The sequence below is a fragment of the Plectropomus leopardus genome, chromosome 18, assembly GCF_026936395.1.
Source record: "Plectropomus leopardus strain MGB_pleo_1.0 chromosome 18, ASM2693639v1, whole genome shotgun sequence".
Taxonomy (NCBI): Eukaryota; Metazoa; Chordata; class Actinopteri; order Perciformes; family Serranidae; genus Plectropomus; species Plectropomus leopardus.
In genome coordinates, this window is record NC_142193.1 from 30364313 (window position 1) to 30387383 (window position 23071).

Here is a 23071-nt window from a genome sequence, read left to right on the forward strand (position 1 = left end):
ACGAACGGACTGATGTAATATACAGTATTTATATAATGCAGAGGATGACTTTTACTTTGAGAAGCCTGAAGGAAATAATAATAATAAGGAAAATAAGGAAATTTATTCCCCTGAAGGGAATAAATGAAATAATTTTGAATTGCCTTTGAAAAAAAAACCTTGCATGAAATGCTAACACGCTGAAATTTTGCAGGTTTAATGTTGACCATCTTATTTCAACATTACCGTGTTTAAATTAGCAATAAACACAAAGTACAGCTGAGGCTGAATATCATTAGTTTGGAAGACATTTTGGTAAAAAAAATAAAAATAAAATAAAAGCTCTGATGCTGAAAACTTAAGTATCACTAAAACTGTAATCCTAAAGGGGGCATGAACATCTGCACCAGATTTGATACCACAATCGATAAAGTGTCCTTCTAAATGTGTGAAGAAAGATTTATGAAGGTTTATCAGAATTCAAACTGCAGATAAAACTGTGGCCTACATCTTGATACACTTTTGTGCAATTAAGAGCTATTTGTGCTCCTACACAGCAAAATAAATACAAAAAAAAAAGAAGCTGTAGAGGCTCACCATCTTTCCAGAGCTCAGCCACAAACTTGTCGGTGGACTGGTGCAGCAGCGTCGCCACGTTATCGTTCAGAGGATCCATGTTCTTCATGAGCCACTCGTCGGCTTTGTAGTCCACCTGAAGAAACAGTGACTCATCAGTTTTAATGGTTCGACTGCGTTTCCATCGAAAATCTCAAACAGATCAAGTGTTACATTCCCAGAATAAGCTGAAGGGATGAGAGGAGAAACGATACATAAATAACCGCGGAAAAAAGAAAAAGACAGAAAATTATGTAAATATTTTGGGCCTGCAGTCAGTCAAACAAGCTATTGTGTAATATACTATTTATCTCCAAAATTAGACAAAGTTTCCAGTGGTCCTTGGAAACATCATGCATCATTATACAGGTTTGTGAAGCAGATTTCCATGACTTTCCCCAAACTTACAAGGTATATTTACATGGTTCCTGCAGCTTAATGTAAGGTAGATTTAAGATTTAAAAAAAAATAAAAATGCCACTCGAAATTAAGTTTAAGACCATTTTTTTTAAAACCATTTGCCCAAATGTTTATTGGAAAATAAAAAAAACGACTTGTTTTTCCAGTGAAAACTTCACATTACGTGATGACATATATGATATGTGATTTATGCTGATTTATTGTTGTTGTTTTTTGTACGGTGACCTTAAGTGTCCTGAAACGCACCCATAAATAAAATGTATTATTATTATTATTATTATTATTATTATTAATATCAACATCAAATATTGGAAAAAAAACCTTTATAGAGTGAAACACATGGAAGACAATGAACATACTACATTATTATTTAAAGTATCTATTTGGTTTACCAACAGAAATGGGAAATATCTGGCGTTTCTGGACGGTTTTCTGGGCGATTTTGTGTTTTTCACTCTGCATGTGAGATTTCATGGCTTGATTCCAATCGTGACAACTTTAAAAAGAGGTTTTTATTATATTATTTAACAAAAAAAATGGATGCTACCAAATATTTTCAGATTTCAATACGATATTTCAGAAAAAAAAATGTTCATAAAATCCTACTTCCCATGTCTGAGCATTTTTAAGACTTTTTGAGGTTAATTTAATACAAATTAATGCCTTATTTTCAAATCCATGAATTTAACGCCTTTTTAAGACTTTTTAAGGATCCCTAATTTATTTTTCCCATTTTTTTTTCAGGCCTGGCAGTGGCTTCTTGCAGGTTATGAATGACCGTACGAACCCTGATTTTATTTAACTGACAGCACGGTCGGGTCTTACTGGCCCACAGTGTGCTGATGGGATTGAAACTCGACGAAGACTTTCCCTCGGACGTGTTTTTCAAACGTCTGAAGAGTGCTGAATCAGAGCGGGACATAATAAGTAACTGACACTGTCTGCAACCCGAGAGCAGGAATGTCAGATCTCCATATGGGTTTCATCAGAATCCTGGAAAAGCAAACTCACAGTGTTTGCCGCTCATGTTGCTCTTCACTCTGTCATGTGGGGTTTATTTGATGAAGTTCAAATTTAAAGCTGGCTTCGGCGTTCGATATCGGGCTGAATCTGAGATTTCCACCTGTTTGTCATGGCACGGCGCAGCTCCAGGACTGATGTTTGGACACGACTGACCGATGCTCTGCACTGAGACAGGTAAACCTAATTAAACGACTCCTGGGATATCAGATTTCACGCTGCGACTGACGAGCGTCCTCTCAGGAATGTGGATCGGTTTCCCTTCACAGATGGCAGACCACCACACAAAGGTGAAAGTTGAAAACCTCCGTTATGTAACCCGCCAGGCACCGAGGACTCGATTCGCGCACCAATGTGAACCAGATGTGGGTTTTTCTGCAGCAGCGGTACGACAACTGGGCTATTGTTTCCAGGCAATGACCTGGTTAACGGCGCCTTCAGGGGAGTTAAATCTTTGCCTCCGAGAGGCTTCAAAGCGGGACACAAACAGAGCTGTTGCATAAGGAAAAATCTGAGGCTGTAAAGCAGACATGAATAATGGTTTTTTAAAAAACGCCTGTTGTGTTGTTAGAGTAGAAGCTTACATGAAAGGTAAGTTTCCAACCTGGACTCTATTTTCCGCTGTTTGTGTGTGACTAATGGAAACATTTTTTTTTAATTGGTCCAGTGTTGAGCAGCAGCGCTGCAGCTGCCAGCAGTGAAACAGGCTGCAGCGTAAACACTCATTTTGTGTCGTCAATGCACGGAAAGTCACAGAAAGGTTTCGATTTTTGGTCCGAGTGACTGACGACATTATCAGGGAGTAGGGCTGGGCGATATGGTTTTTTTTTATATCAGTCGATATCGATATATATCACGATATACATCAAATCACTATTTCGGTCAAGCTTAAAGGTTCCCTTTGACTCCTGTGAGGTATGAAGACATCATAACCAGTGATGCACGTTAATAATGAGAGCTAGCGGACATTTGGAGACACCGGCGGAGACAACGACGGAGAATGAGAGCAGAGCGGACATGGCTCTCACATCTCATATTTCAAGTGAAGAAAAGTTATATCGCGATTGATATCGTTATCGTTTCATCGCCCAGCCTTTTCAGAGACAGACGGTTTTGAGTAGACAGTAAGATCCTTTTTGTTTAAACAGAAAAAACCCTAAAATATCACTCACCTGACCTGTCAGACTCAGTTTGAAGGTCCAATGTGTGGGATTTAGGAAGATATATTGGCAGAAAAGGATTATTTGATTTGATTTTTTTTTCTTTATTTGGACATGTCGGCATAGAGAGACTACGACTGAGTCTAACATTTCCTTATTTTTAAAAAATACGAGCAACTTAACAAACCATCCTACCACGTCGAACATGGAGGAAAATCACCCAGAAGAGCAGAAATAAAATATTTAGATGAAAAATAAATAAATAAATAAATAAATAAATAAATAAGAATATAAATAAATATATATATGGTTTACATAAACCCTTAATTCACATAGTTAATAATATTTGATTGTTTTTTTTTTCTGTTTTGTTTTGTATTCTATTTTATTTTGTTCATGGCACAAAAACCGGGAAAATAGAGTCCAGGTTGAAAAAACAAACAGCAGTTATCATTTAGGTAAGAGAGCAGCCAGAATCGTACGTACCCTCCCGGCGTAGTGAATGATGCAGAAGTCCGCTTTGTCCTTGAGCTGTCGCGGCTTCTGAAACTTGGTGTGTGTGCCCTGCTCCTGGAGGACCTTGTCTATAAAGGTCTTGTCGGTGGCCTTGGGGAACCAGCACTCCTCGTCCAGCAGAGCGAGGATACCAGGGGGGTTCGTCTGAGGAAGACAGAATTCGTTTAACAGGAATATCTGAAAACAGACACACGCGGTCACAAACGCACAGAGCGGGAGAGCACCGACCGGCCTCTCGATGAGGTCGATGCAGGGCTGCAGGTCGAGGCCGAAGTCGATGAAGCTCCACTCGATGCCCTCCCTCTGGTACTCCTCCTGCTCCAGGATGAACATGGTGTGGTTGAAGAGCTGCTGCAGCTTCTCGTTGGTGTAGTTGATGCACAGCTGCTCGAATGAGTTCAGCTGAAAGGAAACGCAAAGCACCAGATTGTTAGTTGTGATCTAAAGCTCGATTCTGAGATTTTTCTGTGAATTTTTAAAAAAATAAATAATACTAAATATATCAACACATCAAACCATATCAATTTCAGGTACGGGTGGACGATATAACGTATATAACTCACTCCAAACACATATTCAAGTCTGTACCGACACATCCAAATTTAAATAATTCCTAAAAACTCACTTTTTTAAGTAAATCATCAATTTGTTTGCTGTGTATTTCTGTGTTATGTAATTATGTTTATGTTGCTTTTTTACTTTTGTACAGTGTCTTTGAGTTCCTTTAAAAGCGCTTTATAAATAAAATATATTATTATTATTACTATAGTACAGTAAAGTATACATTTGCACGTCATTTTTATAAGCCACCAGCATTTCGGATCTCTCGCTCTCAAAGACACACACACACAAAGCAGGGTTTTTGCAGAGCTCCACACTGTGATTATTTGCAAATACTATATCTGAACCGAAGAGATGTTAGTTTGTTTCCAGCTTACAGAGAATAAATCAGGTTAAACGGCGCTGCGGTAACAGTCTAACTTGATGAGTGGAAGTGTGAGCAGGTGAAGTGTGTGTTTGTATTTGCAGAGCTCTGATCAAGACTTAGTAATATATGAACTGGAGAGCTGTTAGTTTGTTGCCTGCTCACAGTGAATGAATCCTCACGGTTAAAGACACCGCGGTGTCTGTTTATCCGTTATTATAAGCATACGTACTTACTTATTACCGTATTGTATTAAATGTTATTATAACAGCAGTGTATTAAACGTTATTTTTTCACATTAGCTACTTTATTCAACTTTAATGTACTTCATTTGACTTTACTATATCTGCAGTTCATTAAACATTTTTTTAATTTATTTTAGTTGTTAGCATTAGTTTAAAGGGCATTTAAAGATATTGTCATATATATATATATATATATTTTGTATCGCAATATAGCCTTAAAAGATAAAAGCCATATCGCCAACCCTAATATAAGGTATAAATAACATCTCCCGTTTAGGTCCCACTCATTTCAGGTTTGAATCCCACTCTTTCCGAACACACATACGGATACAGATAATTTAGCTGGTTAAACAGATTCAGCCACATATACAGATAACAATCACTTATTCTTAATTCTCTAGGATCACTGGATTTTATTTAATATATGCATAAATAAACAAACTATAGTATCTATAAGGCAGTTTGAGTTTTTTTTGTGGAAATGAGTTTAATCGCATTAAAGCGCCACAATCAGTACCTCAAAGATTTCAAAGCCAGCGATGTCCAGGATGCCGATGAAAGACGCCCCCTGGCGTTTGGTCCTGTCCAGGGCCTTGTTGATGCGGTGGACCAGCCAGCGGAACAGCCGCTCATACGTCGCCTTCGCCAGGGCTTCAACAGCAAAGTCAGCCTGCCGAAACAACACCGAGGACGAGACCAGAGTCATGAGTTAGCTCACTGAGACATGAGCAGAAGTGTATGTGTATCACTATATGTAAAATTCATTCACTGAGCAAAATAAGCAAAATACTGCAACTGAAGGTTAATGTTTCCTACTTGTTCAATGTCAATAAATAAATAAATTAATATATATTATTTGAAAATAATAACAACAACAACAAAAACAATGTTATTATTATTGGGGTTTTTTTGTATTTTATTTTCCTTTTTCCTATGTAAATATTTTATTAAAATTCAGATATTTTTAAAACCAATAACTGCCGATACCACTGACCGACTACCGATATTATCGTGCATCCCTTGTAAAATTATAAACTTTGTTGTATGAAACACAGTAAAGACAAACCATTAGAAAACATGTTTAAACCTTTTCTGCAAATGTTAGGTGTACTATAAACAGAAAGATACGAAACCACAGATATAAAAACTAGAACTTTTACAGGTTTTTGCCTATTTAACAGCTAAAAAAAAATAATTAAACATGCTGTGCAAACATATTCCTCGCTGATAGATGAGTTTTAGATGCTGCTCACCTGCTCTTTGGTCTGTGCCTTCTGCACGTAGTCTCGACCCACTTTGATCCGCGGGGTGAGGATCGCTCTGGTGAACTCCATCACGTTCATTCCCAGCAGGTGGCAGAGCTTCTGCGCCACTGAGAGGAAGCAGGAAGCATTAAATTTATCTACGATGTAAATGTGAATTTCACACGAGCTCACAGTTCATTTGAAAAAACTGATATTTTTTTGATATCTCAAGAACTTGATTCAAGTTTGACGGTAAGTTGAAATAATTAAATCTAAAGTCAAACAAATAAGCCTGAAAGCAACTCAACCTATTTAAAATACAAGCTACAGTTTGTGTGTGTGTGTGTGTGTGTGTGTGTGTGTGTGTGTGTGTGTGTGTGTGTGTGTTGGATGTTCACCTGTGTTCTCAGGCATCGACGCCTGATCGGTGTTTCTCTCTTTCTTAAACACGATGTTGCCAAACTGCAGCACTGCAGAGACCACCTTCAACATGCCTGGCGAGGATGAGAAAACACTTAAGTGATCCTCAGGAGGCGAATTAGGTAATGAAAGAGAGGAAACAATGTAATTATAGAAAGAGACGGAGAATAAGAGCGTTTCGGGGCACATCTGGAAGTCTTACTCACAGACAATCTCGTCGTGGGAGAAGCTCATGATGTGCATGGCGTCCAGCGTCTCCTGGAAGTTATCCTTGTCCTGCTGGCCAGGGATGGGAATGTTACCATTAGACAGGAAACGGTAGTTGTTAAAGCCCTCGAGGAGCAGGTCCGCTGGAGAGGGAAAGAAAAGAAAGATTTTTTTTTACTTTTGATTTTAAATATTTCAATGATAACTGTATCAGCATCTTCTTATTTATGCTTTAGTTTTAAGATGCTCTAATATCCGACGTTTTTGCGGGTCCGTGAATGCAGCGCAGCAGGCCGAGGTCTTTTTATCTCCTTTGCAGCTGAATGTCACTCCTGAGGTGGATAACTGATCTGGTGATTCGTTCACAGCTGATCACATCGATACATGAGAGGAGGTATTTGCAGATTTTTGTAGGTGACAGTTTTAGGCCGAGCAGAGTGAATACTTCAGTTTCACTTTTAATGCGCCTGACGTTCTGCTGCGCGTCTGAAAATAACACAACAGGGTTTTAATACGGCTCTTAATTAACAGTCCAGCTCCGCTGAGAATATGGCGGGACAAATTAGACCATGGCAGCCCGCCATAGTCTTTGTAACTGATGGGAAACACTGTTGGGGCTGCAGGTCGGACGGTCTGTGTGCTGTAAAATTACACCGTTGATTGGAAAAAACAGGGATTTCGATTTTATCTCAACGTACTGAGTATATGTATGAGAAAGACCGAACATAGAGGACGTTCTGGTGGTGAGAGGCTTAATCAGCATCGTGTGATGTCATCTGGCAGAGCTTGAATGTAACCGACATTCATTTTTTTATGTAAAAGACCAACAATCAGGCTTTAAGTCCTTTATTAGGACCATGATGTGTACTGATCAGCCCTCTAAAGAAACATTTCAGATGACAGGATCCTTACAGGTGCTGCACATACACTCATGCTCAGTAAAGACAGTTGAGTCTATTTTCAGAGAGCGAACAGACAAATGAGCGAGAGGTTGAGTGACCTCAGAGGAGACATATGCTACCTAAACACGTCATCATGAAACAATGTACCAACGAGGTCAATTAAAAGTTAACGAGGGAAAAAAGATTAATTGGCCGGTGATGATTCAAACCAGCCTTCTGTAGCTCGCCCTCCCCGCCCGCGGCAAACTGGCGCTAACATCAAACCTCGCTGTCGGTGCTCTGATATTTGGGTTTATCCCCCCGGCAGCAGCTGTCAGACACTCACTGCGTAGATGCTCTCCGGCTCCTGCCAGCAGGCGGTAGAAAATGTGGAAGGTCCTCTCATCTTTGGCCTGTCTGATGGCCCTCGACTTCTCCAGAAGATCTGAGAGCAAACGTTAAGGACTGACCGGGAGATTAAAGCGTGATCAGACAGAAAACCGACACAGTCACTGTTGTAGTAAATGTTAGAAAAAGAGAAAAAAACTGGTTATTTAAAAATCAATGACTTCATCTCATTCGGCAACTTAGAGAAAATTTGACACGAGCTGCCAACTTGATGTCATAAAACCTGAAGAAAATTAGTTTCTTTCGAAAACTTGTGGTGAAGGCAATGAGAAACTTAACAAGAGATGGCCCAAAATTTTGCAAAAAACATATTTAAAAAAAGGAGGAAATTACCTCAAATTAAGTCTAAAAAAAGAAAAGTAAAAACAAAAATGCAGATAATAAATCATACACGTTTTGTAAAAAACTATCATAATTAATACAAAATGAGTTTTTTTTCTTTTTAAATCCCCTGTTTTTAAAACTAATTTGACACGCATTTTTCTGTCTCCTTTTTCTATTTCTTGTGATTAGTGGGGCATTTTTATGCAATGTTGCTCATTGCCTTTTCCCCGTTTTTCAGAGAATCAAATCAATGTGCTTGGGTTAAAAGGGTAAACTGCTTATGAAAATGAAAAAACAAAAAAGCATTAAAAGGCAACCCGAACTAAGCAGCTGCTATTTTAATACAAAAACTCTAATGAAGTCACCAATAATCTTCCTAGAAATCGTCGCTCTCAGAAGAATCCAATAAATTCCTGTGGAGAGTTGCAACAAAGAAATGTATCCAGAGAAACCTCATTACGATCCTCACTGCACATAAATAAACATAAAGAATAATGAAGACCTAAAATACAAACTCAGAGCTCAGCGGCCTCCGACTCCATCTGGAGAAGATGCAGAACGAAGAATCGCATTCTTGTGGTCGAGCGAGCACGAGCCGCGGCGAGCCGTGCAGCCTGACCGCTGCTCTCAGATCTGAACTCAGTGTGTCTTTTAGCTCCTTTGTTGTGTCTGAAACGCTCCTCTGAGCGTCTGCTCCTTCAGCCCGTCGCAGTAATGAGGATACAAGTTTCAATGTTGGCCCCGACGATGTAGCCCGTGACGTCAAAGTTTATTCTGATGAACTTCCCCTGCAGGAAACAAGATGCGTGTTTAGGTTAAAAAACACAGATTGTTAGGGCACATGTTTGGGCCGTGTCCAAATTATTGTGTGTAATGTGTGCACAAGTTATATAAAGTCTAACTGGGACTGTGTGCAGTTGCATATCTGGTGTTGTTTTTGTTCAGGCTGTTTTTAATGTCATAGTGTGATTATTGTTTTCGTTGTAATTGTGGAGGCGTTATCTGCACAGCAATTAGTCCAAGACAAATTTCTCCTACAGGGGCAATAAAGTGTATCGTATCGTATCGTATCGTATCGTATCGTATCGTATCGTATCGTATCTATTTTCAAGGACTCCATATTTAAAACTCTGTTTTTCTGGGGCAACCTGATGCACTGTTAGCTGTATTTGGGGTCCTGAGAGAGGACGGTCCTCTTAAAGGACTCTTTTCAACTGTGGCAAATGTATAACCCTTTTAGCACGTAGATTATTTTATTGCACTGGAAACAGGCTCAAACTTCCACCTACATTATGTTGATAAGAGATGTCATGCAGTATCTTCAACTAGGAAAGGTCAAATTTATTTTACCAGACTCTTTTGACATATTTAATAAGACTTGGCAACCCTGAAATAATCCTCCCAACTTTATACTTCTGCCACCAGCTTAAGTGTGGCATCAATAATTAACATGTAAAGCAACAACGAGTCGACCAATTTTGTTTTTTATCTAGACCAATGCCGATTATTAGTATTTAATGAGACAATAACCTATTTGTAACTGATGTGCATTTACAATAAAAATGAAAATATTTCTGTCGAAATTTAGAATTTGGAACATAAACTTTGTTTAAATGCCTTCAGCAAATAATGAAACTTTTAACATCATATACAGCAAGTTCCCTGCAAATGTATTTTTGTAAAGGTCACTGAAAATTTAAATAAAAAAATAAATGAATAGAAATAGCTCCATGAAGGTTTTACAGTGTAAAAGTTCCTCTGATGCTGACACTTTCTTTGCATGTACGGTATTGTATTGAACTGCCGTCCTGGGTGTTGGTCGAGTGTAAAACACACACTTTTTCATTAACTAATTTCATCTGCGATCATTGAAATAAAAATATAAATATCGGACAATACAAAATCAGCCATGTCGATAATCTTTCGACCCCAAAAAGCAACCGTGTGTTTTAATTAACATTTAGACTGCATATTGCATATTTTGTTGTTTTTGTTGAGTTGTGTCCGTGTGTGTGAACTCACATTTCTGTGGCATTTTGTGCAATTTATTTTGAATCTATCCTGTATGATAATTACATAACAGGTTGATGAAACTCCACAGGTTAATTAAAAAAAAGCCCATGATGTCAGCAATGTCCTGCATGTTAGACGCCACTTTGTGGATTCATGCAGACACGGTGGAGAACAAAATGTCTATATTAGGAGAAGCCAGGTTAACAGGTCAGAGAATCTCTGGCATGTCTGTGGTTTCCTGACAGTGAAAGTGTGAGTGTGTGAGTGTGTGTGTGTGAGTGTGTGTGTGAGTGTGTGTGTGTGAGTGTGTGAGTGTGTGTGTGTGTGTGTGTGTAAATCTGTCTGCTGGTCTCATCTGAGACAGCCGGTGATTCATGAGGACTGAACGCTGCGGTGGTTAACCTCAGCCACATGGTTTACTTAGTCATACAAAAATTTAAAATGCTCGGAGCAATAATTGTCGTGATTCCTGTAACTCATCACGACACGATCATAGAAAACAAAATGATATCATATAGTGTGCATGCATAATTTTATACCGTAAAAATACAGCATTAGTCCTCTTATAAAACCAGATTTTTCATGAAATTTTGTTATAATAGAGAACAAATACTTTTAAAACAAGAAAACAAACTTAATAGTTGTTTTATGAAAATATTCTAGCCACAAATCTGAATTTAAAATCCCCAAAAATAAATATTAAAGAGATAGTTCTGCTGATGTTTTGTTACCTTTTGGCAAAGACAAGTTAAATTTAAGACTTTTTTTAAAGACTTTGAAATGTCATTTGGAAATAAATTTAAGATCCCAGGGACAGCAGATATAAAGTATCTGACTTATTTTCATGCAAAAAAAAGTACATTAATATGCACAGTCCCTATTCTTAAATAAATAAATCATTTTTAAAATGACCAAATTTTAAGAAAAATAAAATAAAATCCACATCAATTACAATCGTGTCTAAAATCTTTATTGTAACATAAAAAACAACTTTTTTGGTCAAATTAAAAAGTTTTAAAAAAATTAAAACCTTCTCAAGTGGAAGACATGGAAAACTGGGAAACTCTACTTTACATTTGGTCTTTATTTTTGTCTCTTATTTTTGTCCTCTGCAAAAAAACCTTCTTGCTTCTGCTTTATTATTGTTAATATCATTATTATTATTAGCTTCTGTCATCTTTACCGTGTAGTTTTACTGCCTTTTTAAATAGCTTTGGTGTTTTTCTTCCTCTCTTGTCCTCTTTTATGCTATTTTTTAATTTTATCACTATAGTTTTTTAATTTGTTTATCGATGTACAGTGCTTTGGTCAACTCTGTTGTTTTTAAATGTGTTTTATATATGAATTTGGATTGTATTATTGTTATTGTTGTTATTATTATTATTGTTGTTGTTGTTGTTGTTGTTATTATCATCATCATTATTATTATTATTGTTATTATTATTATTGTTGTTGTTGTTGTTGTGTCTAATATCTCCAGCACGCTGCATCTCAAACACCAAAACTATCTCGACTGATAAATAGCTCTACAGGTTTGAGGAGAAATAGATATTTTTGATTTTAGGATTTGATTTTTAGGAGCTGTCCCTTTAAGGCAAACAAAAGTGCACAACAGTCGATGCTGAGTTTAAGTAAATCTGTTTTCCTATGATCTGATCAGACGTCTAAATCCCACAAATGATCATTAAAACAGGAATCGTGAACTCACAAAGCGAGACGAGTTGTCGTTCTTCACTGTCTTGGCGTTGCCAAAAGATTCGAGGATGGGGTTGGCTTGCAGGAGCTGCCGTTCCAGCTCACCCTGTGCAGAAAACAGAGAGGTGAGAAGCCAGCTAGCTGTCAAACATTTCTTACGCCTGGCACCACCAAATGAATCTTTTTTTAAAAAAAATTATCACTATTAAACACTTTATTTCTGCCAAAACATACACAAGCTGGTGAGGCAAAAATCAATTCTTCGCAGCAGAGCAGCAAGAGGAAAAATGTGTCCACGTTAATATGCTAAACCAATCTGTCAGAGAGTCAGCGATTCATCACGGCTCTGCTGGCTTCGCTTTAGTCGACCGCGGTAACGTGTGATTTTTGTCAGGGGGGCTCGACAAGTTTAACGGGCCAAGACAACCAAACAGTTTGACGTGAAACCACAGAGGAGCGCAGCGAGCGTGTTTCGACACATGGCCCCGTAGTGAGCGGTTAGTCCGGGACCTCGTCCGGCCTGCACATTCCTGCGGCCGTGACGACGTACGCTATATATACCGAGACTGCACCGCCAAGACCGTAATGATGGCTTCCTCCCAAATCTCAAAACCTGGGTAGATAGGCGGTTGGGACATTCCCTACAGCCCCCAAAAACCTCCATCACCCCCCTCTAATGACACAACCTCCTCTATCCGGGACAGCGGAGGAACAAAAATAGTCCCTGCAGCCTTGATCCGGCTCCAGGATGCTCCTCTGGACTCTGTCAGCCCAGAGGGGACAGAGCGGCAGACTGATGGAAACACGGATCTGCCCATTACCCTGCTGAGCTTAAAACCTCTGAAACCTGGAGCAACGTCACTTTTCTGGAGCTGCTTTCAGACGCCTTTAACAAGTATTTAAACCTTTGAACCTCAAGCAAACTGTGACTGCAACTTTGTAAGAAATGTACAACAAATTGTAACAAATTAATAGATTTAGAAAATTATTTTTTTAAATAGCTAGAGAAAAATGTATAGAAAAAAGCTGGGAAAAATATATTTAGAATTATAATATATTTGAAATTACGTTACAGAAAAAATTGAATTTTTAAGCAATTTTCCCAGGTCCTTTACTTTTTAAATTATTATGATTATTATTTTATTTATTTATTTATTTAATTTTTTTTTTTTACAAATTTTCAGGTAATTGTCTTGTATGTCAATTTGGGGGTAATTTTTTTTTTTGCTTTATTGCAAATTTCAAAGGGTTAAGACAAGGTCAATTTAAGACTGTTTTAAGACTTTTTAATGCCACTCAAAATTCAAATTTAAGAGCAATTTTTTAATAACCAAAACTGAAGGACAATTTTATTATGTCATTTCATTTTTGGTAAGGCTTTTATGTAGTGTCTTACTATCACTATTTTATGGTTGATACTTCTTTCATTTTTGCTTATTTTATATGAGGCTCTTGTTTTTGTTCATCAATCAAACTATAAAGCAGTTTGAATTGCATTTGATTTATTTGAAGGGTGCTATATATATAAAATCTGACTGACTGATTGATTGCTTTTGACATATATTTGTACATATATTTGTCTCCTCTGTTTGTCTGAATTTGTTAAATCCTGCGTGCAGAAAAACTATCCTCCTCCTCATGTTTTCCTTTTTATCCCTCAGACTCTGAATGTCACAGAAACCAGTGCAAACACCTGTGTAACTGAAGAATAAACAGGTATTCACATTTGTCTTTGTCACTGAGAGACATGCCGGTCTCGTCCCCTCTGGTCTGCTTTACCTCTTCTTCACTACTTCATCTCTCCCCTTTTTCAAACCTCTCCTCCACCTCTCCTCCACCCTGCCTCGATCCCCGGCTCCACATTCCTCTGGCCTGCGCTCAGAGCGGCCGTAATGCAACGCAGAAGGAGAGCGGCATTAAGGAGGTCAGCGTGGACGGTCCCGAGTTACGGCTACTGAAAGGCAGCACATTAAAGCAGCCGGATTGCGTGTGCTCAAAGCTGCAGGTTACAGGTCGCAGCTAAGACTCCGCTTCTGTTGTTATTAAATTTAGGGAGGACATCAGGTTTTGGTTTAGTGGAGAAAGAAAAATAGCTACCGGATAAATCAAGCAGAGGAGAGGTGAGCCAGAAAATATCATGTTTTGTAGCGAGCATGAAAAACAGAAGGTGGAATTTGGACGAATTCAGTGCTGTGAAAGTAGAGTTTCATCTGTTAAAACACTGTGGATTAAAATCTGAACGTCCAGGTGAGTCTACATCGTCCACAACACATCATCACAGATAAAGCTACAGAAAAAGTAAATGCATTATTTACATTTTAAAACCTGGAGCCCAAAAAACATGGACAGAAAGCAAACAGCAACTCAAGAAGAAATGACCCAGAAATGAGCAAGAAATTAGTAAAAGGTACAAGAAAATTACCTGAACAACCCAAAAAAGATTCAAACAAAACACACAGGCAAGAAAAAAAAGGAAATTTCCTGACAAAAAAACTGCTTGCATTTTTGAATAATTCTGTAAAATAATTTTAAATATTTAATTCTGATAATATAGTGCTCTTGACATTTTACCTTTGCTTATAAAATCACGATAATTTTCTAAATCTACAAAAAAAATTCTTGCAAATTGCGGGACCTTTTTTGCCAAGTTGCTGATTGTCTTTTGCCACCTTGTTCCTGAAAGAAATAAAACAAGCTTTCTCGACGTTCGCACGTTTAAAAACTTGTTAAAGACGTGTGAATGCAGCTCAAGAAAAGTGATGACGATCCAGGTTTCAAAGGGTTAACTAAAATGCTTTTTAACTACACACATGCATCTAGATTAAATCACCGATAAAAAACAAACATGCATAAATACAATAAAGATTTGATCAACATGTTTCATCTTCATTTTACACCTGGGCTCTCGAAATAATTAAAATATCTTGAGAAAGTTCATTTTTCTTTGTAATTGAATTAAAATTGTGTATTCACTGCACATAAACTGAAATATTTCAAGACTTTTTTGTATTAATTTGGATGATTATGGTTTATAAAGCTCATAAAAATCAGAAATCAAGTATTTTAAACGATCAGAATATTTCCTGAGGTGATTTAAAATACAGAAATGTACTTATACTCAATACTTGATTAAGGATCCTTTACTATGAATTACTGCATTAATGTGGCACAGAGGCGATCTGCCTGCGGCTCTGCTGAGGTGTAACTGAAGCTTTGCTTTGACAGCAGCCTTCAGCTGGTCTGTATTTTTGGGGCAGGCGTTTCTAATATTTTTGACTTTTTTTTAAACTTTTTTAAAAATATTTATTTTCTAGCTGTAGGCCATAATTAGTGAAATTAAAATAGAAAAATGCTTGAAACATTTTAGTTTATGTAATGAGTCAAGAATATATTTAATTTTCGCTTTCCTAATTTAACTGATGGAAAATACTGAACTTTTTAACAAAATATTCTAATTTTTTAATATGAAGCTGCAGTTAAACCAAAATGGAACAAAAACTAGGTTTGAAAAAACTGAAGAAAAAAACAATAATAAAACGTGAGTTTAGAGACAAACACAAACTATTCAAAGTGATACAGTAAATAAAAACATAAAGGAAATGATTTAGTTTTAGTCTAGTCTAATTTGGTCAAATTTGTCGAAACAAAAAACGTGACGTTTACAGAAAACGTCGACTGTGAGTCAGCTGCCTTCACTGTTTGTATTGTGTCGATTTCTACTGAACTTCTGAAATCTTGCCCCCGACAAACTCCTACGATATTATGATTAAAACAATAATAATAATAATACAGAAACTGATAAAAACTCAACTTTTTTAAAGGTTCTGTATCAGAAAATCGAAACAATAAAAAAAGTAACTTAAAAAAAGCAAACCCAATCTGAAAACTAACAAAAATGCAAATAAAATCAAATCAAATGAAAGATATAAAACCAGAACTCTGTCAGTATCACAGTTTGTACTTCAGAGGAATAAACAGATGAAGCTTTGCATGACACACACGAGGAGACATGTTTGGTGCGGCTGCGTCTCATTTCACACGTCACGTGCTAAAACGCGACGTAAATCCCAGAAACAGGCGAGCGATGAGCACCAAAGACTCATTCGTGCTCGATTAGCTCTTCACAGGTTAGATCCGCCCTTCTGGGTTTGACTGACGTGTGTTTCTAATAAAACGTCTAATTCTCTTACTGTTCTCATAAACCCGAAACAACTGATAAAACAGCGTTTTCGGCATCATGAGCCTGCTGGTTTTATGTCCGATTCAGCGGCTTCAAATCATCGTGTGAGGAGACCGAGCCAGCACCAACAAATACCTCATAAAGACAGAAGCTTGGATTAGTCCGTCAACATTATTATGGAAGCGGCCGAGATTTAGAGAGGAGGGCATGCACACACACACACACACACACACACACACACACACAGATAGCAGAAACGGACCACACACTCTTGTCGAGAAAGCGGGAGATACACTTGCCTGGAGCTTGAATGCTTTGGGAGATTCGGGCTGTTTGTTATGGATAAACAAATGCAAGGGTTAAAAACCTGAAGCGCTCATGTCAGACACAAGCCACAGGAAACAGAACACCAGTACACACACACTTGGCCCAGCGCTGGGTCAGCTCTGGCAGGATGGCACTGGATGACATGAAGCAGGAGGAAGTAACTATCAGGTTAGCTGTGGATTAATACACAACCTGTTATCACTAAACTAAGCTAAATATGCACTCTGATTTTGACCAGTGACAGTACAATCCTTAACCCTTTGAAACTTGGATAAATTGGTCGTATTTATTTCAAAAACATGGGAAAAAAGCAATGAGAAACTTAAGAAAAATTGTCCCAGAAATTAGTTGGAAAACATCAAAACTTACAATAAAAATGCCAGAAAATTAGGGGGAAAAAAAACAAGAAAATTACCTGAAAAAAAACAGCTTAAAATATAATTATTCAGTCAAATAATTTAAATATATCATTATGATAATTATATATACATTTTCCACTAGCTTTTTTTTAAATTCTAAATCTATTAATTTCTTGCAATTTGTGGGATATTTCATGCCAAGTTGCTCACTGCTTTAATTTCCCTTTTTTTTTTTTTTAAGAATTAAAATAAAATTGGCACAGGGTCCAGAGGTTTCAATACTTTGATGATCCAGGTTTCAAAGGGTTAATTAAATAGTTTGACATTTTGGGAAATACACTTAAACGCTTTCTGGCGGAGACCTTTAAAGCTCATTAATTAACACGTTATATTGTCTTAATTTAATCTGTGCAATAATGTTAGTTATCTTTTTTATGAGGCGTTACCTGACGTTTTTTTCTTGGCTCTGAGCGGTTACTAGTATCATATAACTGGCTTTTGTCACAGACGTGTATAAATTACGGACGTAGCGACTGTTACATCATCCATTGTTTGGCATTTAGGCTGTCGCCATGTTGTTTTTTCGGAGCCAGAAGTGATCATGTTTGTACGAGGGGCTGGAGCTGTGGAGGAGTGAGTGTGGGATCTTGTACTAATTAAAATAATTAAATATAGCGCGTTTATTTGTAAACATCAGCAGGTGCTGGCTAATCTTATCGGCTGCTAGCTGTAGCGTTATATTTAACATATAATATGTAACTTTTCTGCATTAAAAAGTATAAAAAAACGACGTGGCTAATGTTATACATTTTGTTGATTGTGTAATTGTCCTAAATATTTCAAACAGTGCTTACATCCAGAGAAATCTGTACTTTTAAGCAAGGACAGAGCCTGTTTCATTTGGTCGCCTTTCATATCCGCTATGTAGGTGTATGTATATGCATATAGTTATTATTATTATTCTTATTATCATTATCATTATCATTATCATTATCATTATTATTATTATTATGTGCATGCACCAGGATTGTGGTTGTCAGCAAGAGGGTGTCATAAACAGATTTTTTAAATCTAATTTTAAGGAGTGTTTTATATAGGCTTTATTATATATTAATGGGCTTTTAAGCTCTTGGTCATTTTTAACTGAATGTTTTAACCAGATGAGGGATTTTAGTTATCAGACACCTTGAAGTTTAGTTGTCAGAGAAACAAGCTGAGCAAATACTGGCAGCAGCTGAGCTGTAGCCCCTGCTGTGCCAAACAGCATAGAAAAATCACAGATTTTTCATGTAAAACTGCTTTATCCTGCGTTTTTTATGCTATAAATCACCAGGTAGGTTCGTCTTAGAAAAGAGGAGACCTCTGCTGATAATTCGGCAACAGATAAAAAATAATTATTCATCTGGATCTTAAGTTATTGGAGAAAAAAGGTGAGCACACATAAGAAGAAGCAGCCCATCTGCAGCGACTTTTACGTGAAACTGCTTTTTTTAAGTGTTTGTTGCTCGTTCTAATCGCCTGGTCTGTAGACCTCCGCGGATAATTCGGCCCTCAGTAAAACCTCCAAAACAACGAACACAGGAGGAATCCTAATTTCTTTGTTCAGACTGAGCCGCTGCAAATCAAAAACTGTACGTTTAACAGACTGTTCGGCTCTCCGCTCAAAACCGAATAAGCATGTTTCCAAAACGTCAAATGACTCTTTTTAAGTTGCATAAATGATATGCATGTAATTCACAAATACCAAAAAGGCCCTTCAGCTATTAACTAAAGAGGTGAAAAGATGGACTATCAGCGAGGACAGTTGAAATGGGACGTATGTGAGAGGGAGGGACAGGAGGGCCGAGGATAAAGTAAGAAAAGTGCAGCAGCGGGGCTCTCACAGGAATGTTGTGGTCTTTGCGTCCTTTGTGTGAGGAGGCAACGTGGGCCAGGTACTGGATGACCTTCTTCGTGTTCTCGGTTTTGCCAGCTCCTGATTCACCTCTGAAAACAAAAAAAGGGAAGACACAGCATGGATATACACATGGACAGACAAAAATATGTGAGTGAATGAAGTGAGAGGAAACAAAAACACCTTCTCACTTCAGGTCAGCCTTTGTCTGCAAACGTGAATCGCAGGCGTTCAGTTGTGAGCCACAATACGGGAAATAAAGTGTGTAAGATGAGCACAGTTTAACAAGGTGCAGACAAAACGCGGTAAAACACGGACCAAAATAACAAGCCAGCGCGGTGGTTCAGAAAAACTGGATGAACCCCAAGAAAAGGAAAAAAAAGAGAAAAGGGAAGAGAAGAAGAGTAGACGAACATCAAGTTGTCTGTTGGTTTCTAAATGCATCATTTAGAGCAGGGACACTAAACTTTGTTTGGGGGACACTTTTGCAAAATGATTCGTGGCCGGGGGGGGGGGGCAGTCACAGCAGCACCATACATGTTCCCAGGAATTTAATAATAATTAAGGACATATCCAGGATTTAGTACCATTTTTAGGATTTTAGGACACATCAAGGGTTTTAAAACGTTTCTAGAATTTCACAACACAATTGATTTAACAACGTTTCTCTGATTTTGGGATGTTTCTTTTTTTGAGTTTGTTTCTCACATTTTAGGACGTTTCAGGGGTTTTAGAACGTCTTCAGGATTTTAGGATATTTTTTGGATCTTAAGGGTTTTCTTTTCTAGGATTTTAAGGTTTTTTCTAGGATTTCAGGACATATCTAGGGTTTTAGAAAAATTACGATTTTAGGATGCTTCGAGGATTTTAGGACGTTTCTAGGACTTTAGGATGTTTCCAGGATGTCAGGACATTGGTAGAATTTCGCACCATTTTTAGGATTTTAGGACACATCAAGGGTTTTAAAACATTTTTAGAATTTCACAACATAACTGTTTTGACAACATTTCTCTGATTTTAGGATGTTTCAAGGCTTTTGGGATGTTTCTTTTTTTGAGTTTGTTTCTCACATTTTAGGACATTTCAGGGGTTTTAGAACGTCTTCAGGATTTTCAGAAATTTTTTGGATTTTAAGGGTTTTCTTTTCTAGGATTTTAAGATTTTTCTAGGATTTCAGGATGTTTATAGGATGTCAGGGCATTAGCAGAATTTCGTACCATTTCTGGGATTTTAGGACGTTTGTAGGGATTTTAGAGACACTGCTAGGATTTTAGGAGATTAGGGTCTAAGCTGGGACATCTCTCAGGGGAGGCGAAAATCGTCCACTGACACTGTTTTTGATAAACAAGCTCTTTTTCGATGCTGTTTTATGCACTCTGGCACCTTATTTATACTAAAAGTACAAAAACAATCCCAGTGTGAATCACTTTACTTTTATTGTGAATTAGAAACTGGTTGGGGGGGGGCCCTATTGGGGGCCAGATTTGGCCCGCGGGCCACACGTTGAGTATCACTGCTTTAGTCTGTCCTTCTGTTTTACTGGAGAACTGTGTGGTTTGGCGGGCCAGTCTCCAAAGTTTCCAGGCTCTGCTTTTGGGCCGTCTCTAATGATAGCTGTGTTCAGGCAGGGCCATCCACAGCTCCCACAGTCAGGTCCCAGAGCCCAAAAACCAGGGCCAACACAGAAACCAGGCCAGCGACACTACATGAAGCTACATACCGGTGGCTTTAGTCTAGCTGGCTATTAGCTCCGCTGCACAGAGACCGCTGCAGTTTCAGCTGCCGCACTAGAATTCGATGGGCGAGTCCTCGAGCGCAGGACACAGGCGTGGAAATGTAGGTCAGGTTAGTCACAAATCCACGTTTGGCTCGATGTCTTCAGTGTTGGAATATTTTGCAAGGAAATAATCATTAGCTGACTTTCATATATTTTGTCCTCCATACCACTGAAGGAGTAAGTGCCAGTATGCAGAACTGAGAAGAGCAGCAGCTGCCTTCCTGAATAAATTCAATAAAGTTGGACAGATTTGAACATCTTGCATAAATAACTCACAAGCAAAACGTAAAAACACAAACAACAGACTTTTGAACGGCAGTACGCTTAACAATGAGTGACAACCCCGTTTTCATCAAAATAAGCCTTACTTGTTTGAGAAAATGTGATTTTGCATAAATTTATATATATATATATATACGTATATATATATATATATATATATACGTATATATATAAGTAATCACTCTTAAACAGTGTAAAGTCCCCAAATATTCAATTGCTTTGCTCTTAGAAACTATTTTTTTGCTATTTATGTGCTATTCTCTGGGGTTGTTGCCATGATTCTCCTTTGAGTCGTTGATCTTTTAATTTCCAGAATTAAATAATGATCAAAACCAGGTAAAACAATATCTGATTTTTTTTTTTTTTTTTTTAAATTTATCTTTTTAAATTTAAACTAACTAACTTACTAACATCATTTGTGATACACGATGTCAAGTGTCACGTTTGCTTACTGTTTGTTGAGCGTGCTGTAATTACATTTATATTGCTTTTTACTTCTGTACAGCGTCTTTGAGTTCCTTTTGAAAGCGCTTTATAAATAAAATCTACTATTATTAGTAGTATTTTAAGAGTTAATAGTTTCTTTCTACATGATACAAGCTTTAAAAAAATTAAACATATGTGTTCAGGGGCTGAAAGGTTGAGGTAGAAATACCAGCAGGAACTTCAATCTCCTTTAACCCCTGTAGAAAAGATGTGAAAATGCAATGTTACAAGGTCACTTATGAGGACTCTGTATCACCCGCCTCACACCTTCACTCTCACGGCGGTCGCACGTCAGCGGGTCAACAGTTTTCTCAACTCTTAAGTGAGAGATTCAACAAGTTCCTGGTCTTAGGGTCGCTCTGCTCCGCCCCAGAACCGATAACGGTCCCTGCGTACCCTGATTATACTCACCATTTCTCTGTTCAGGCTGACAAAACATCAAATAAACGTCACAGCTGCTCTCCTGCTCTGTTACACTGCCATAGGGTCTGACCGCACCCGCTACAAAAACCGAAAATGCTGTAGTGTGCATGTCAGGCCAGTAGTTGGCAGTGTAACAAACAAACAAAAAACAAAACAAATTGTCGATATTGAACTGCTGAATCTGGTTCGACAATAATTTAGTGCATTTTTCTGAAAGGTATGAAGATTTTTTTTTCTTAAGTGTTTGATGTTTTTTAAGGAAAGACATTTGGTGATTTTTTATTTTATCCTTAAAAATGTTTTAAAAAAATGTAAAAATTGTGGCTTTTTTAGTGTAAAAACATCCTTACTTTTAGAGAAACTTTTGGAGATTTTTAAAATATTTTTGGCTTTTTTTTAATGTTTGGTTTTTAAGAAAAGGATTTTTTTTGGGGGGGGGGTTAAAAAATGTTGCTGTTTTTTAAAGAAAAAATGTTGGCAACTTTATTCTTTAATGTTTTGTTGTATTTAAACATTTTTTAAGTCTATCTGCCCTTTTTGCACATGTTGGATTTGCTCTGTTGCTGTTTCAACATATTCTATCGCCCACATCCAGCTGTTTTTTTACTCAGTGAGTTTAAAATGTTTTTACAGTACTGCAGCTTCTCTAAACTGGGTAACCGCCCTACTTTTTTCTGATTTCCTTACTCCACCGTTGCCAGCAGGGGGTGCAGTTTTCTGAGTCTGATGCAGATTATGCAACAGCTCTTGACTGCTGGTTGGCAGCGTCAGTTCGAGCCACATCGAAAGAGTGTGGCACTTAATTACTGTCAGCTAAAGAAGATGAAGGCAGGGCACCAAACCGCACTCATAACTCCTAGAGTATTGGGCAGAGCTGCTGCACAACCCAGCATCCGCAAAAAGCTATTTGAAACCGGTCTTTAAATAAAACAGCAGGACGATGGGAGCCGGCCAACTGACTCAGGGTTAGAGAAACAAGAGGGGAGATGGGAAACCTTCAGATCAACCACGAAAACCAGGTATTTCAGAGGTGATCGTCCATACAAAGTGCTGTCATATTAATCATTATTTTACTTTTTTCATTTCAAGGACCCCTCTGAAGGTGCAGCTGTGCAATCTTCAGCTCGACAGGTTCATTTTCCAGCCCATTAATCTGCTTTATCACCAGAACCGCTTTAAAGAACAGATCGTCTGTCCTAACGGAGACACCTCCGGAGACGAGGGGAGGACAGTTAATGGAGAGTTAGAGTAAAGCGTAGAGAGTAAAGAGT

At 37.8% G+C, this 23071-nt stretch overlaps 1 protein-coding gene across 5 annotated transcripts in view; it reads right to left on the reverse strand.

Annotated features, from left to right (window-relative positions):
• The window catches only part of LOC121937905 (myosin-10-like), a 94463-nt gene that overhangs the window by 27158 nt on the left and 44234 nt on the right, over window positions 1-23071 (reverse strand). For 3 of the 5 annotated variants that reach the window (XM_088091290.1, XM_088091287.1, XM_088091288.1), the window contains exons 5-16: window positions 18822-18924; window positions 16552-16581; window positions 12086-12178; window positions 9089-9152; window positions 7979-8077; window positions 6751-6894; window positions 6523-6618; window positions 6134-6252; window positions 5398-5550; window positions 3939-4112; window positions 3681-3854; window positions 577-691 (exon numbers count right to left, since the gene is read on the reverse strand). In XM_088091290.1, the coding sequence (XP_087947416.1) occupies window positions 577-691; window positions 3681-3854; window positions 3939-4112; window positions 5398-5550; window positions 6134-6252; window positions 6523-6618; window positions 6751-6894; window positions 7979-8077; window positions 9089-9152; window positions 12086-12178; window positions 16552-16581; window positions 18822-18924 (1364 nt within the window). The remainder of the gene's footprint in view (window positions 1-576; window positions 692-3680; window positions 3855-3938; window positions 4113-5397; window positions 5551-6133; window positions 6253-6522; window positions 6619-6750; window positions 6895-7978; window positions 8078-9088; window positions 9153-12085; window positions 12179-16551; window positions 16582-18821; window positions 18925-23071) is intronic. The other 2 variants (XM_088091291.1, XM_088091289.1) reach the window with 1 other exon arrangement.